General features: G+C 33.3%; 1 protein-coding gene across 2 annotated transcripts in view; it reads right to left on the reverse strand.

The window, feature by feature from the left end:
- Positions 1-12,098: 12,098 nt before the first annotated feature.
- The window catches only part of LOC136977386 (wings apart-like protein homolog), a 34,492-nt gene continuing 31,825 nt past the window's right edge, over positions 12,099-14,765 (reverse strand). For both annotated transcript variants that reach the window (XM_067272845.1, XM_067272843.1), the window contains 4 exons: positions 13,242-13,318; positions 13,028-13,149; positions 12,304-12,409; positions 12,099-12,227 (listed from right to left, as the gene is read on the reverse strand). In XM_067272845.1, coding sequence (XP_067128946.1) covers positions 12,221-12,227; positions 12,304-12,409; positions 13,028-13,149; positions 13,242-13,318 — 312 coding nt within the window. In that variant the 3' untranslated portion in view covers positions 12,099-12,220. The remainder of the gene's footprint in view (positions 12,228-12,303; positions 12,410-13,027; positions 13,150-13,241; positions 13,319-14,765) is intronic.

Genomic DNA, 14,765 nt, shown 5'->3' on the forward strand with positions numbered 1-14,765 from the left:
TAACAATTGAATATTTTACGTAATTTTATATTTTATATATAAATATATATATATATATATATAAGACGATAAACAAAAGGGGAAAGTACGAGGAAAATATATTTACGTTAAAAAATTGGAAGAGGCAGACTGGCTCAATGCAGGTGTTCCTACCTTTAGTAGAAGCAGAGTGGGAGGGAGGGAAGGAAAGTAAAAGGGGGAGAAATAAAGGTGATTTACAAACCACTAAAAAATAGAAAGGAGGAAAAGCAACGAATATTGCCACAAGAATCCATTTTTCTTTCCTGGTATAGCTAGCTTGTAAATCCTAGTAATGGGTGTGCAATAAACTACAAATACCCAAGTAGTGTGACGAGACGAATGGCTACTGCTGCACGTATTCTTGCAGGGCTCATGCTCAACATCTTGTGCTTCGTGAAACACACTTTGATGTTTTATGTCAGCGGCCAAGAGTGGGCAGTAAAGATGTCGGTAGGGAGTTTGGACTTTACTGCCAACATGTCTTGAATCTCAATGCTTTGCTTTTTTTCTCCCCACTGACACGATCCTCTTTCTCGCGATAAAATAAGTTATTAATGGAGTTTAAAATTATGAAATTAGTTCGATGCTTGTTTCCCCTCCTTTTGAACGATTATTTCTGTTTATAGTCGTCGTATTATAATAATCAAGGAATTTTTGTTTTCTACAAGGAAAATCTTACATTCCTCACAAAAGAAAAAATTTACTGAAATATTATCAATTTAATATCGAATTTCACTGTTTTATTCGGAAACTTTTTGAATTATTAAGTTAGGGAATTTTCTCTAAATGTAGGAAATATCCCCAATTACCAGGGATATTTCGCATTCAGGGATAAAAATTTGAAACCCCAACTTTAGGGATATTTTTAAACTTGGGGATAACTATCATAATGAGAATAATAATACGTAATTAAGAATTTAATATTTAGGGAAATACCGTAAATATTAGGGATATTTCCCTAAAATAATTTCAGCATTTAAACGCATTTCCTCGCAGAAAAATTCGTTTCCTCACATGCTTAAAAAAAATAATCACTGTCGCGAAAAAAACCCCTAATGATTAGGGATATTTCCCTACAAGTGTAAATAATCTCCAAACCCAAGTTAACTCTCAACTCGAATGACATAATCCATTAATAAATGAAGTGCAATATTAGTTTTTCATATTCGTTTCTGGAACGAGAATTTTTTCGAATTTATTAAGAAATTTTATACTATTTACCCTGTATTTTCCAGGATTATACAGGGTATAAACCTGGAAAATACAGGGTAACTCCTATAAAAGGATCCAGAACAGATTAAGCTGGTTGAGTACATTAAAAAATCAGTTCCCAGTACAGAAATTAAGGAGTTAAGTTAGGAGGGATCCAGATTTATCTTCCATCATAAATCAAACGAAATGGATTATGTAGTCGCATGTAAATGGATAAAATTGGCTAATTCGGAGAAGGAACCGCCGGTATAAAATTACATAGTCTGAAACGTTACTCAATGCATCATTCGATGCAACAATGGATGTGGGGACATCAGTTAGTTACCCCACTTTTTATCCTCTCCTAAAAATTTTCATCGCCCGTCTCTCTATCTAGAAAGTCTCATAAAGGATGGGATGCTGAAGGAGTTCGAAAATTGGGTCATCGTTCATCAGTAGACGATGTCAAGTGATGAACAGTTGGAAAAAAAAGTTTTATATCTCGTTAATTTTTAGGGAAAGATCCACTCATCTTTAGGTAAGATGCTATAGAGTTTTTGTATAATTCTAAGTTTTTAAAAATGATTTGGAGTTAGGAAAGTGAAATTTAGAAATATTTTCAAAAGGAAAATTTAGGTTTAGGTGAGTATAGCTTTTTGGATGTTTTAGGACATGGCAAAATTGAAAATCCGTGATATTTAGGGATAAAAAAACTTAACTATCCTTAGTTTTAAACCAGTAAAGAATGGAGTAGCATGTGTTTTAGGGAGAAAAACGAGGAGAATATTAAAGAAAACAGGGAATACAAATTAATTTCTACGAGTCAATTTAAAGTAATCCTATCAATCAATAATCCGTATATCATCAGTAAACAAAGATACGTAAGGATATACACGAGGGAAAACACGCAGCAACAATTAAAACAGCGCTACCGTGCACCACGCAGTCATTATCAACACCCCCTTATACAAAAGGCACAAACGTTACTCTAATGACGTCAATATCCCGAAAAATCCCGGCACGGAATGAAAAAGAGGAGGAGGATAGGGGGAAAAAGGAGAAGAATGTAACCGCGAAACGGAAATTAATTCTCCAGTCGTGAATCATAGCCAGACAGCCCAATAGACCTATAGAGGGCCTAGAAAGAAGCGAAACTGTCGTGTGTAAATCAAACGGCCTCCCGAAGAGCGGCTGTATGTCATGGTCTGTAGCAAGTGGTTAAACCCGGTAGCCGCTCGAGGGAAGGTTAACCGAGTTATGTATTTTGTAGTAGCTTTTTCTTCCCTACATAGATGCTGAAAGGGAAGAAAGTGAAGATAGCCCGGGGATGAGTATGGTGCTTGAGTTAGTAGATGACCGCCCTCCTTTTAAGAACTGGTTCGATCATAAATTAAGCTTCTTTCCGTCTCTCTACTTGATATACGGTGCCATTAGACCGACTATAAATAAACATATAAAGGGGAATTTGGTTAAATTTAGGGTCGACGGAGCGGCAAACAAGGGCATAAATCCGTGCTGTCCGACACAACTGTTCTGCATAATATTACCAAGTGTAAATATATTGCTGTCCCTGGGTCGGATGTTAGATGTTTGCCGCTCTGTCGTTACGTCACATCGTGAACTTCTTTTGTAATTTATTAATGTAGAGGTGTAAAGCTGTCTAATATGTTCTCCGTATGCCATTCTAGAATTATGCCCCACTTCTCTTCTTCCTCGCTAATATCGTCTGATGGAATTCTTGTAACTCTATCCGTTGTGGCATACTTCCTTTATTCTTTCTATTTTATTTTACTTGTTAATAAGCTTACTCTCATCCTCTCAAGTCCGTTTGCATCACTGATAGTTGCATACATCAAAAGCTCTCCCCAGTAATGCTACTCGAGTAATAGATTCCATCCCCTTTGTACATTTGTTACAGTACAATTGTTTGATTTTCTACGCCACGTTAATAACAAACACTGAATCCAGCAGTTTATACACACGTAATGGCAACTAAATCCTTGTAACTGAAGTAGAACCAATGCTTACACATTAGGTCTATAGGTGCTACTATAGTAACACAGATTGAATTGATAAATGGCAGCTTTAACTGAGAAACGTACAAGTCTTGTGTGCTACTACTACAGCAACAAATACACCTCCTTAAACAATTTTAAACCCATTAAACATCGAATTAATCATATTAATAAAGTAGAACTAGCATTTATATTTAATCTACAAGTGAAGAAAATCGGAAAGTCTTGTTACAATGGCAACAAATCCCCCTTCTTAATACCTTTATAAGAACAAAATTGGATGCTGTCGTTTTATAAAGCATCCTGGATGAGTTGCAGCTGCTGCCAACGACTTGTATCATTTAATAAATCACTTTTGAAAAAGGGGGAAAGGAAAAAAGAAAGCTAATTTATTATTTTCTTAACAATTTCCGAACGAATTGAAGGGGGGAAGGACGAAAGAACAAATAAATAAGTTATAAACAAATCGAAGTATCGTTAAGTAACGAAATCGAATTACGTCATTCAACAGTGATTTGTTGAATCTTACGATTTATCTAACGATATTTTAAAGATGTCAAGAAACTTTGAAATATTTTATTCAAAAGAATGAATAGATGATGATGATATTTTTTTATTTTAAGTATTTTTTCTCCCCTCTTCCTTACTTTTTAGTAAGTATAATTCGATACTTCCCTGCATAGCAGGTGAGTAAATTTTGTTTACTCCTCTCTCTCTCACCTGCGTGCCTTTTCTGCATGTTGAATTATATTCTATATCTATATATAAATATATATAGATATAAAAAAAATATTTACTGTTTATGTAAATTTTTGAAGGGTTTCTATATGTAAATTGATACCATTAACGAAATATGGAATGTTTGTAATATATGGAAGGTGTGTTTTCGTGAGTAATGTTGCACAACCCCCCTGCACCACGCTCGCTTCTAAATTGTATATTTATGCATTTAAACAAGCTCTTTTTTAAAAAATTTATTGCCCTTTTTTATTTACTTATCTAATGCGATTATCGAAGGGAAATTAATTGCTGGAATGCTACTACAGGAACAGTTTCTTCCCTCTTTAGAATTCGCATTGCAATTGCGGTAAAAAATCAGCGGTGTGAAGGAAATGATTGTTAGAATTCTGTTAAATTGTTCCTGTAGCAGCAACTCTAGCAGAGCAATAATTTTTAAAATTAATAACTGATTTATTGTTGTTAAAACACTAATTTCTATAGCAATAATCCAACAAATTATTTAAAAAAAGCTAAAGTGCTACTATAGGAACAATTTTGCAGGAAAACAAAATTGTTCCTGTAGTAGTTCCTGCTTAAAAATTACTGTTATAATATATCATTTTAACAGTAATAATTCTAATTATTTATTCCTGTAACAATTTCAATCCGGAATTGTTCCTATAGCCGCTCTATTGTACTTTGAATCTGTATTGAAATTGCTGTTAAAAAAAAATTTATGTATTCTGTACTAAACAATTGCATTATTGTATGCAATTTTATCGATAAAATTGTATACAATTATGCAATTGTTTACAGCATTACATTTATCATCAGAGAAGAGTTTAAGTTACTGTTGTTGCGACAGTCAAACTTAATCACATACAATTATACTATCTTATTAATAAAATTATACACACTAATACATTCTAAATGGCTTGAGAAATTTACTATAACAGCGTAACCTCTTAGTGTCATTTATTACTCTAGTAGTATCGATAACAATGGGACTAATCACGCTATCTACACATCAATTAATATCCGTTTGTTTACTACCTAAGTAGCATATTAATTATTAAATTTCCTGTAATTATTGACCGGAAGATTACAGCACAATTGAGCATTAATGCTACTGTAACAATAATAGGAAAAAAAAAATCGAAAAAGAATGAATTTAACACCGAATTTGATACACTTTGTTGTGTTTACAGCACAAATTCTAACAACAAATGCTACTGCAGCAGCATTAATGCTACTACATTATAAAACTGTGCCACTCGCAGCTTACTACCCCATTAATAAATATCAGTCGCAGCGGCTGTTAAATTCGATCAGGAAAATAGATAATTTGTTACTCGAGTAGCATCGATAAAATGTATCTAGTCACGCCATCTCAATGTGTTACGCTCCATTTAACAATAGAAATGTTGTCAGCGAGTTGTTACTACAGCAGAATCGCGCTATTATAAATTTATATAAAGAACAATCTCGCAAGGACTACCCTCGTAACAATTGTTACTACAGCAGTATCAATAATACCATTTCAAGTTAAAGCCAATACGTGTTATCAAGTGAAATATTCCTCGTGTCATAATAACAATCGTTATTCTTAAGGTAGCAATTGTTACATTACGAAGCTACTCCGGTCGAACTCATCGAAAATATAATCCAATTCCTTTCATTCGCGGCCCCTTTATACATAAATATATATACACTACATTCTGGAGACACGTCTTCGAGTAGAAATTGTTACTATAGCAGCATCAGCATCACTACTATAAAGTCATAAAGAGAGAGCTCAGACGACGAATATGAAGCCAAACGTTCATCAAGGAGGAGGAGGGAAGGAGGGGGAAGAGAAAAAACACCCGATACCACCCAGGTTTCGCGCGCTTCGAATTTTCTTGCAGTGTTGCCGGTGTAATTTTTAAACCCGCCCCAAAAACCTGGTAAAGAATCGAGCAACTGCACCAAGCAAACCGCAATTCCAGTAACGTATTTGAAGCCAAAGTCCAGAGTGGACATAAAATAGGGAAGGCAGCAGAGAGGAGGGGGAGGGAGAGAAGAGAGCTAGCACGAAAGGAGGTTGTGTCTTTCCTACTACACCCCTTTCTCCCCCCCCCCGACGCTTTCGACTGGCTAGTCTTCGAATCTCGTATATCATTTCTAGCAATAACCTGAACTACAGTCCAATCATTCTTGGAAGGCACGAGTCGGTTATTGTCCAATAATCCGCAGTTTATGGGCATTTAATGTCAAAGTATTGTCATTAACTATAACGTTATGGCTCGGGTACGTCGGTCCGTCCACAATAATAATGTCCCCAGTCCTCCGACGTCAATTTCCTTCGGGATTATAAGTGTCAAGCACTTGCAACGATTGCACATCGTACATTTTCCAAAGGTCTGTTGCAAACGCTTGTACACCCCCCTATATATATGCGTTTTAATCCGACTGTCGGCAGTTGCTTTCCCTTTTACATGGCGATTAATGTGGATCGTCCTAGCTGTTGGAGGTCTTGTACCCTGTTAAATAAGCTTCGGATCTTGGTCTGGTAATTGGTTTCGCTTGTTTCCAACCCCCTTTTGGTATTTTTAATTTGGGTTGTTGGTGCCTTGTAAATGGCTGCCTCTTTAATGTTTGCCTTGTGTAAAGAGTGAATTCGAATTGCTAGGGGTGCATCGCGAGTGAAGAATTGCGCGCCGAAACCAGGTAGTTAAGGGATGAGTTGGCTCTCTTATTGTTAACAGGCTAAGCTATATAAGCATATACGGGTTTGGTAATAAAATAAGGGGCTTAATATGCGTTACAGATTAGGAATTTGTAGATAGAGGGGAAGCTTTGAGTAAAAAGAGGAATTTCTATTAATCTAAACACACGTGTTCAGAAATTTGTAGCATACACCTTCCCTGAACAAGGATATAGTAGTATGCATATATGGGTTTAGTAGTATCAGGATAGAAGTGGATTTGTACAAGTTATTAATGTGTGAATAGTACATAAAGTATATAGTTTTAACACTGGAATTTATGACTTCAAACAATGCACAATTTGAAAAATTAACTGTTATTTAGTGCTCCTATTTTACAACCACCACCTTAGCTATACGATAGGAGGATTTGTAAGATTGTATATAAATTAGAAAACAAATATTATAAAATATAAATAAGCAAGTGTTGTGTTTGTCTAGTGTCTTTTTCCTGGGTGGAACATGTTACATAACCTATAAAAAAAATTAGACAAACTCATTTTCCCCATACAAAAGCCTGTACATAGTCGGCATACATTAAATGCCACTCACATTACTCTATGCCATACGTAACGAACGATCAAGCCAGCTACGGTTAACCGACTGTTAACCTTGCCAACAGGCAATGCATCACTCTGAGCTGTCAAAGTGTAGAAAGCGAGCGGATACACTTAACTACCTCATCCGCATTAAGCACACGAGACGTTTAACCCACATCCCTGTACATGATTCTTACTTCCACAACGGCTCATCCCTGCTAGAAAGTTAACAGAACACACAAAAAATATCCTACCCTTTATAACGCCGTTTTTCCCCTCGAAATCAGAACTGTAGCGTTAAAAAGAGGGGCGCGAATTTAATGAATTCGGTTAATAAAGCGAAATTTAATTCGTGGGCGTTAATAAGTGCTAATTATCCTGGGTAAATTCCAGCTAATAATGACGAATGGAGAAGGAGGTAGTTCTGCTTCAATAATGAAGGGTGACAGCTGATCGCCGACACGACAATATCTGTGACACATGATGTCATTAATAGTCGTTCGCACCCCCTTCGCCAGCGGGTGCAGAGTCTGTACGTTATTAACCGTTTCATAAATTGTGGATGGAGATGTAACGCCATTTTTACTACCCGCCGTCCCGGATAATTTAATATTTTAATATAGGGACACTTTGGTGACGTTTAAGCTTCCGTTTTATCACCCGATTTTCGGATGCTTCCTCTAAAATCATCCCCTACTCCCCCCTCGATCACGAGCTTCCGATTCTTAACGCTTTCAACTCGACAGTGTGATATATTTTCTGTTATATTCGATCCCCGAAAATGATAGATTTGTTAATGAAACTCGAACCCGTCGTCACAGACTCCCCCAATTTGTTTCCATAGTGGGAAGTTTGGGAGAAGTTTTAGTTCTTTCCCCACTAGAAATCAAAGTAAACCGCCTGAAGATGTAGAATTTTGGTAGTTTTTAGTTTAGCCTCCGTTAAATGTGGGGTAAATCATGCCAAAATTCTCTAGTGTCTTCGTGCTCATTGAGGATTGCTGAAACTCCCGATTTAATGGTTTTAAACTTAAAATCCTGATAAAATTCTTCAGTGTAAAGTGTGTTAAACTTTGTTCATTTGGAATAGTTAAGTTCGGACAATTTAAAAATCAGAATTATTCATTCAAAACTCTTTTGGATCCTAAGAATTTAATAGGATCCTTCAGTTACTAATTAAGAAAATAAGATCCAGAAATTCCAATTATATTTAATTAAACTTTAGTAAGATTATCCTCTGTTTTTTTCGCAATTTCTCACTTGTTTATCCTCCAAGCAAACAGTGGTAAAGCGAAATAAAATTCGAGAAAACTTTCAGTAGGATTTTTTGCTATTTATCCTCCGTTTGACGGGGGATAAATAACTAAAAAAAAATCTCGACTAAATTCCATCGAATAACCACGTTTTCTTTCTATTTACCTAAAAAAAAAACCGAAATTTTACGCAATAAATCCGTAACATTTTAGAATTTTAAACACGCCATTACACAAATGTCGTCCGCAGTATCTAAACTCTCCCCCCAACAATCCCCTAGTACACCCTACTAAAGATGGATTAAACTAGGGAAAAAAACTATAAAAACCTCCAAAAACTAAGCAACTAGTCACGTTTTAAACAAGCAAATGAATAGGAGAAGAAAATAAAAATAAAAAACTATTAATAATTCACTCACGAAAACCTACTTAAAAATTAATCCCTCGAAAAAACTACCGTCCACCTCAATCAGGAAGCGCCATCTGGTGAGGCGAATATCGTTAATTGGGTAAGGGGTATTAATTAATAGTAACACAACTCAACAGCTGTTAATAATAAAGCAGATTATCGTTATCAAAGATGAGTGATGAAGTTTCGAATATCATCAGACTCCTCCTTCCTCTATATATATATTTAGTGTTATATATAGATAAAAAGCTTCCCAAAGTCCCCGAGAAGAGGTGAAAAAGCATCAGCAACTAAACAGAAGCACGTACAACGAGACAATAAGCAACAACCACATATCTTCATTCACACGTTACACCTTAATTCGATTTAGGAGCACGTGTCTGAAAATGCTTACCTTCCAACCTTTTGCGCCTCTCTGGATATAAGAGAGAGGAAGTGAGAAGTGGAAGAGGAAAACAGGAAAAGGAAGAGAAGAAGAAGAAAAAGAGAGAGAGAAAAAAAATAAAAATAAAAATCACGAGTATACACTCCTAAGGTTTTTATAAATAGAGATGCACTATACCCTACGGGGTGTAGAAAATAAACTGGTTTTTTGGGGTTTGACTAAGAAATAGATGGGGCTGACAAGAGTCTGATAGATGGTCTCACTCTCAACGTTACTAGTTGAGGAGGTTGGATTATGGATATCAAAATGGTCTCGATATTTGTTGTCAACGTTGCTATGACATACGAAATCGAAATTGATTGCATTTTACTTGGAGAGAGACTAAAAGAGGGGGGAGGATGTAGCAGGGTGGAGAGAGAGTGGGGGGAAGAGAAGAGGAAGCAATGCCTTACTTAGAAAAGTATCAGTTGGGGGAAGCTTTACCTGGTATTTCAAGGTGGATAATGATGTGATGGTTGCACTTTCCAATTCGGGTGTTAACGTATTTGCACCTCCTCTGGACTTATTTTGGTATATATAAATTTTACCACTTGTCAAAACATTTGATGGAGATGAGCTTCCTTCTCCCTCTTTTTTTCTTTTTGGTTAGGTCAAGTGAATTTTTATTTATTTAGTTTTCTAACGGTGATTTTTATTCTCTTCTTCCGGATGGAAAATATCCAAAAGTGGTTGCCGGAACTGCTTCAGAGAAACTGCGAAGCTCTTTTGTGATTAATCTATGGCTCCTCTAACAGAATACAAGCAATTCAAACCCATAAGAGGCTTTCAAAACCAAAGAGTTGCTAAGAATAATAGTGCAAATTTAAAAATATAACAGTTTTATACTCCTAAACCTTTAAAGTCCTTCTAAACAAAGAAAAAAAGCTTGTAGAATGCTTGGTTTTTATGCTTAAAATCAAATTATGTTATACAGACTTAAAAAATCTTTTTAAAACTATTAAATTCTGGGCCAATAATTCTGAATAACTAAAATTTGTGTGCTTGTTTTCTATTTTTATGATAATAATGTCATTGAACTATGCTTAAAATCAATAAGATTGACTTATTGTATCCATATACGGTAAACTGCCTTCTCCTCAAAAATCAGAGATTGTCGTAATTTGAGATAACATTTAACAGGTGACGAAAGAATTACATTAAAAATTCGTTCAGTCGTGTCCCCAGATTTCTGGCATTTGACGATAATAAGGGGAGAAGAGAAAAACGAAAAAAAAATTAAATTAATAATCTGTAAGTTGATGAACAGCAGACTAGGTTGGGCAAGCAAACTGTTACCCATTAGCTAATGAGTTAAAACAATGCATTAGATACAAATTAATCACTTTACTGATGATCTGCTTATTATCAGGCTTTTATCTCAGAAACAAACATCATATTCAATTTTGTAAAATTTACTAAAACGTCCGAGGAAACAAATGATGTCAGACAATGCTTGAAGAAAACAAGAGATGGTCATTGCTTCTTAGGTGACGAAGCATCACAAATAAGAGATTTGAAGGATGTAAGAAGTAATTTGTTAAAATGATATTAAACTCATCTGAAATCTGAGAGATTTTGGCACTAATTATGAACCAAAATGGAAGTTCTTCGCTCAGATTATTACATACGACATCAGATTACGCCAATGTGCATATTTTAAGTTGTTTTTTGAGTGTGGCCGCAACTTTTTTGTGTGGCAAAAGATAACAAATATTAATTTCTTAATAAATTATCTGCTATTATCATAATTAACCTAATCCTATAATTTTTGTTTAACTGATAAGATCACCCTCAAATAAAAATACTTTATCTTATTTATGTTTTTTCTTGTAAATTAAACTAGATTTGATAATGAAAAAAACTCTTTAAAAACCAGAAAATGTTTGTAATTTCCACGTTATCTGGCAACAAGATCGGTTTATTTTGTAGGAGAATGAATGCCATTAACTTAACACAAAATGTAAATGTCTTGATAATATTTATTTCATTTGAAAAAGTAAAGGAGACATGCGTACAAAAAATCCAAAATAAATAAAGCTGTAAAATAAAAAGGTTATTAAATTTTTTATACTTGCTAATAATAATTATAAGGGGAAAAGAATTGTATATACCTTTATATTGTTTTCAAAGAGATTTTTCATAAAGCAGATAAAACATCCACAATTCTTTGAATATTTTGTAAATCATTATCCTCCAAGAGATTCTAGAGAGCAATAAGGGTTTACTGTGTTAATACCTAAATAATAAACTAACTTTTATTAAATCAACTTACAGTGAGACGAACAAAATCGTGAAATTCCTTTAAAACATTAGTCATCTCCGCAAAGTCTCCCGATGATAATTTCTTTTTTATTGTCAAAATATTATGCTAAAATTATTTTAAAAAAAAGCATTGAAACTGTGTCGTATAATACCACATAACTGTTTTATGTTATGCTTACTGAATTGACTTCAATGGCATGTCCTAAAATCAGAGCAATATGAGCACATATCATGGTGTGTTCCATGTGATGGTCGGCAGAATGAAAAACTGTAATTAATGACCGTAATTTTTTATTAATTCGATAGAAAAATTAATATTTAATACCTCATTTTGACATACCTCTGGAAGCATTATCATCTAAACTCTTATCATGACCCGGACTCTGAATTGCGCACTTGTATAATAGCCTCTCGGTAATTGCTTCTATTCTTTGAGATTCTTTATACGTCACTTGAAAAAGCTGAAATTAAACTTTGATTTTAAACACTTATAATTAATTATTATACATTTTAACATACCTCAGTTAAAGCTTCCAGTGCACTAATTTCATCTTGAAAACTGTTTACTGGAATCATCACGACTGCATTGATAAATCTATATAAATTCTCTTTGCTGCATATAATTAAGTTAGTGAGAAATCCTAAAAGCTAAAATAAATAGAATTTTCAGCAGGCTATGGACTAAACTTTAAATGGATAAATAGCAATAAAATATTTTATATACCAGTAACATAATGTCGAATTCTTCCTGAGCAACGGGAGAGAGATAATGTAGTATAGCAAGATATCCATCACTTCGCCATAATCTCCAATAGCCACGCTGCTAAGAACTGAAGAAAAAGAGTGGTTAGAGGAGAGTTTATCAAATAAAAAAAATTACGCAAAATTGAGCAATATTGCCAGAAAGTAGAAAAAAGTTGTTTTTAGATGCACTAGATGCTATAATAAAGATATTTTACTTAACATTTTATTTTTCTACAATATAGATACGTCATTTAACAAATTGAAGATGTCGACTATAGACAAGAAGAAATATTCAAGAATTTATTGGTATCTTTCTTTAACCTAATACTACCAATTGCGAGCGACAGATGGGACTTTCTCATGCTAGACTATTGTGTAATATGTAATAAAATTTTTCTAAAATATTATTACGGATATGACAATCTTAATGATTCTTTTTATTTCATTTATGAACTACAAAGTTGAAAGAATAAATCATTTAATATATTGTTACAGTATCTACAAATTTATTTGCTTATTTTTATATCGAAAGAGAGAAATAAATTTCCAATATTCATTTCGGAGAATCACAAATATCTTCCAATTTTTCACGTCCGTCCGTACTTAAGATGTAGCCGATTTTTATATTTTTAATTTTTCAAATTCTAAAATTTAATTTTCGATTTATTAGATGTTTATTCTTTTAAAAATATTTAATAAATTACCATTTTTGTGAGTGATATTAACTAATAATTTCAGTATGGCGGAGAGACAGGATAGATATACTTTTGCAGGTACTTTATTGAAATTCTGTCGAGAGAGTTTCCCGCGGCAAAACTGCAAAATCCTGCAACGTAAATATTAGTTATTTTCGTTTTAAGATTGAAAGAAAATGTTTTTTTTTTTTATTGAATTAAGTCCTTTAAAATTAATAATTACCTGACTATATTTTGTAAGAGAACGGCATTTTTGTAATTCAATATGTGTGTCTGATTATCGGGATTTTTAAAAATTGCCTGAAAGAAAATTCATGTATATATTAAAAATAATTTATTTTTAAATGCTTTAAACATTTATTCTTGTTTTATATTATAGTAATCATAAAAAAAATCAACATCAAACATTTTAAAACAGAATTTTAAATAAAAATGAAGGAAATTCCTCTCAAAAACTTAAAATCCATGAGCGGGGTTTAAGTTTCATGTTGAAGTTAGTAAGTATTATAGAGTTGCTTTTTCCTTTCAAGAAAAAAGAAACTCCATAATAATAAAAACAAAATTACACTAAAAGGTTTGTGTTCTTGTAACCATAAAATTATAGCAAACTATGTATCTTTTCATTAAAAAAATTGTCATATTCTTGATTCAAAGAAAATAAAACTGCTTTCTTTAATCTCCATTGGACATTATTTGTACTTTTCTAGGACTGCAGTTACCCCCATATAAGAAGAATCATTTAAGAGCAATCTATTAGCTATTCTGTTCCAAAATTTTCCTTATGTTTCTTCTGACAAGACCAGAAACACTTTTTAAAAAACTTGGTCTTGTTTTTTAAAAAGTTCTTCCTATTTGTTATAACAAACCTCATAATCTATATATTTAGTAAAAAGTTAATTTTACTGCAGTGCATAGGTTTTTATAGTTTATAAAGTAATATAGAGAGTATTTTGCATAAGATTGATACTGTACAGTTGTACATCATCAATCTTATGCATTAAATATGACATCAAATAAGCTTATGTTGTTTGCAACAGGATGAAAATTTTGAAGCAAAGTATCTTATGCGGCATATGTGAAGTTTAAAAGATTATGATGCATGGAATAATACATCATATAAATGAAATTTAATTTCTAACAGGTAAAAATACATATATTATAAAGTAAAAATATATTATAAAATAAATATATATTACTTTATAAAGTACAAAAACCTATGCACTTACATTCAATTCATTTCTTAGCCTACATTCTGAAGAAATTAATATTAATGAATTTTATTTTTTTACATAAAACTTCTTTTCTTGGAGTTTGAACTACTTAAAATAACTCAAATGTTTTTCAACTTATACCTCCTTATCAAAAATCAAGAGAAGATACCAGATTACTAATTTATCTACTGTTTATACTAGATTTATCTATCTAATCTTAGTCTAGGAGTGAGAAACCATTAATATCAAGGTATTTTCTCCAATTTTTTTTTTGATGAAGGGTGCATATTGCAAAAGCATTTTAGTGTCATAAAAAGTTTTTGCTCTAAGAAAAGTAGTTTATAATTAATAATTTACAAGTCTAAATATATTTTTGACTCTTTTCGCTCTGTGGGACACTAAAAAGACTTTAATTGTACCCATCACAAATTTGGCCAGGTCCTAATGGGAATGGCTGGAAAGCAGAATGGGGCTCAACATATTTGAGCTCCATCCTTTGCCTCCCAAAACATTCCTGGAGAGTTGCTTGCCTAGAT

Source organism: Centruroides vittatus, unplaced genomic scaffold, assembly GCF_030686945.1.
Source record: "Centruroides vittatus isolate TY-2023 unplaced genomic scaffold, ASM3068694v2 contig_458, whole genome shotgun sequence".
NCBI classification, from domain to species: domain Eukaryota; kingdom Metazoa; phylum Arthropoda; class Arachnida; order Scorpiones; family Buthidae; genus Centruroides; species Centruroides vittatus.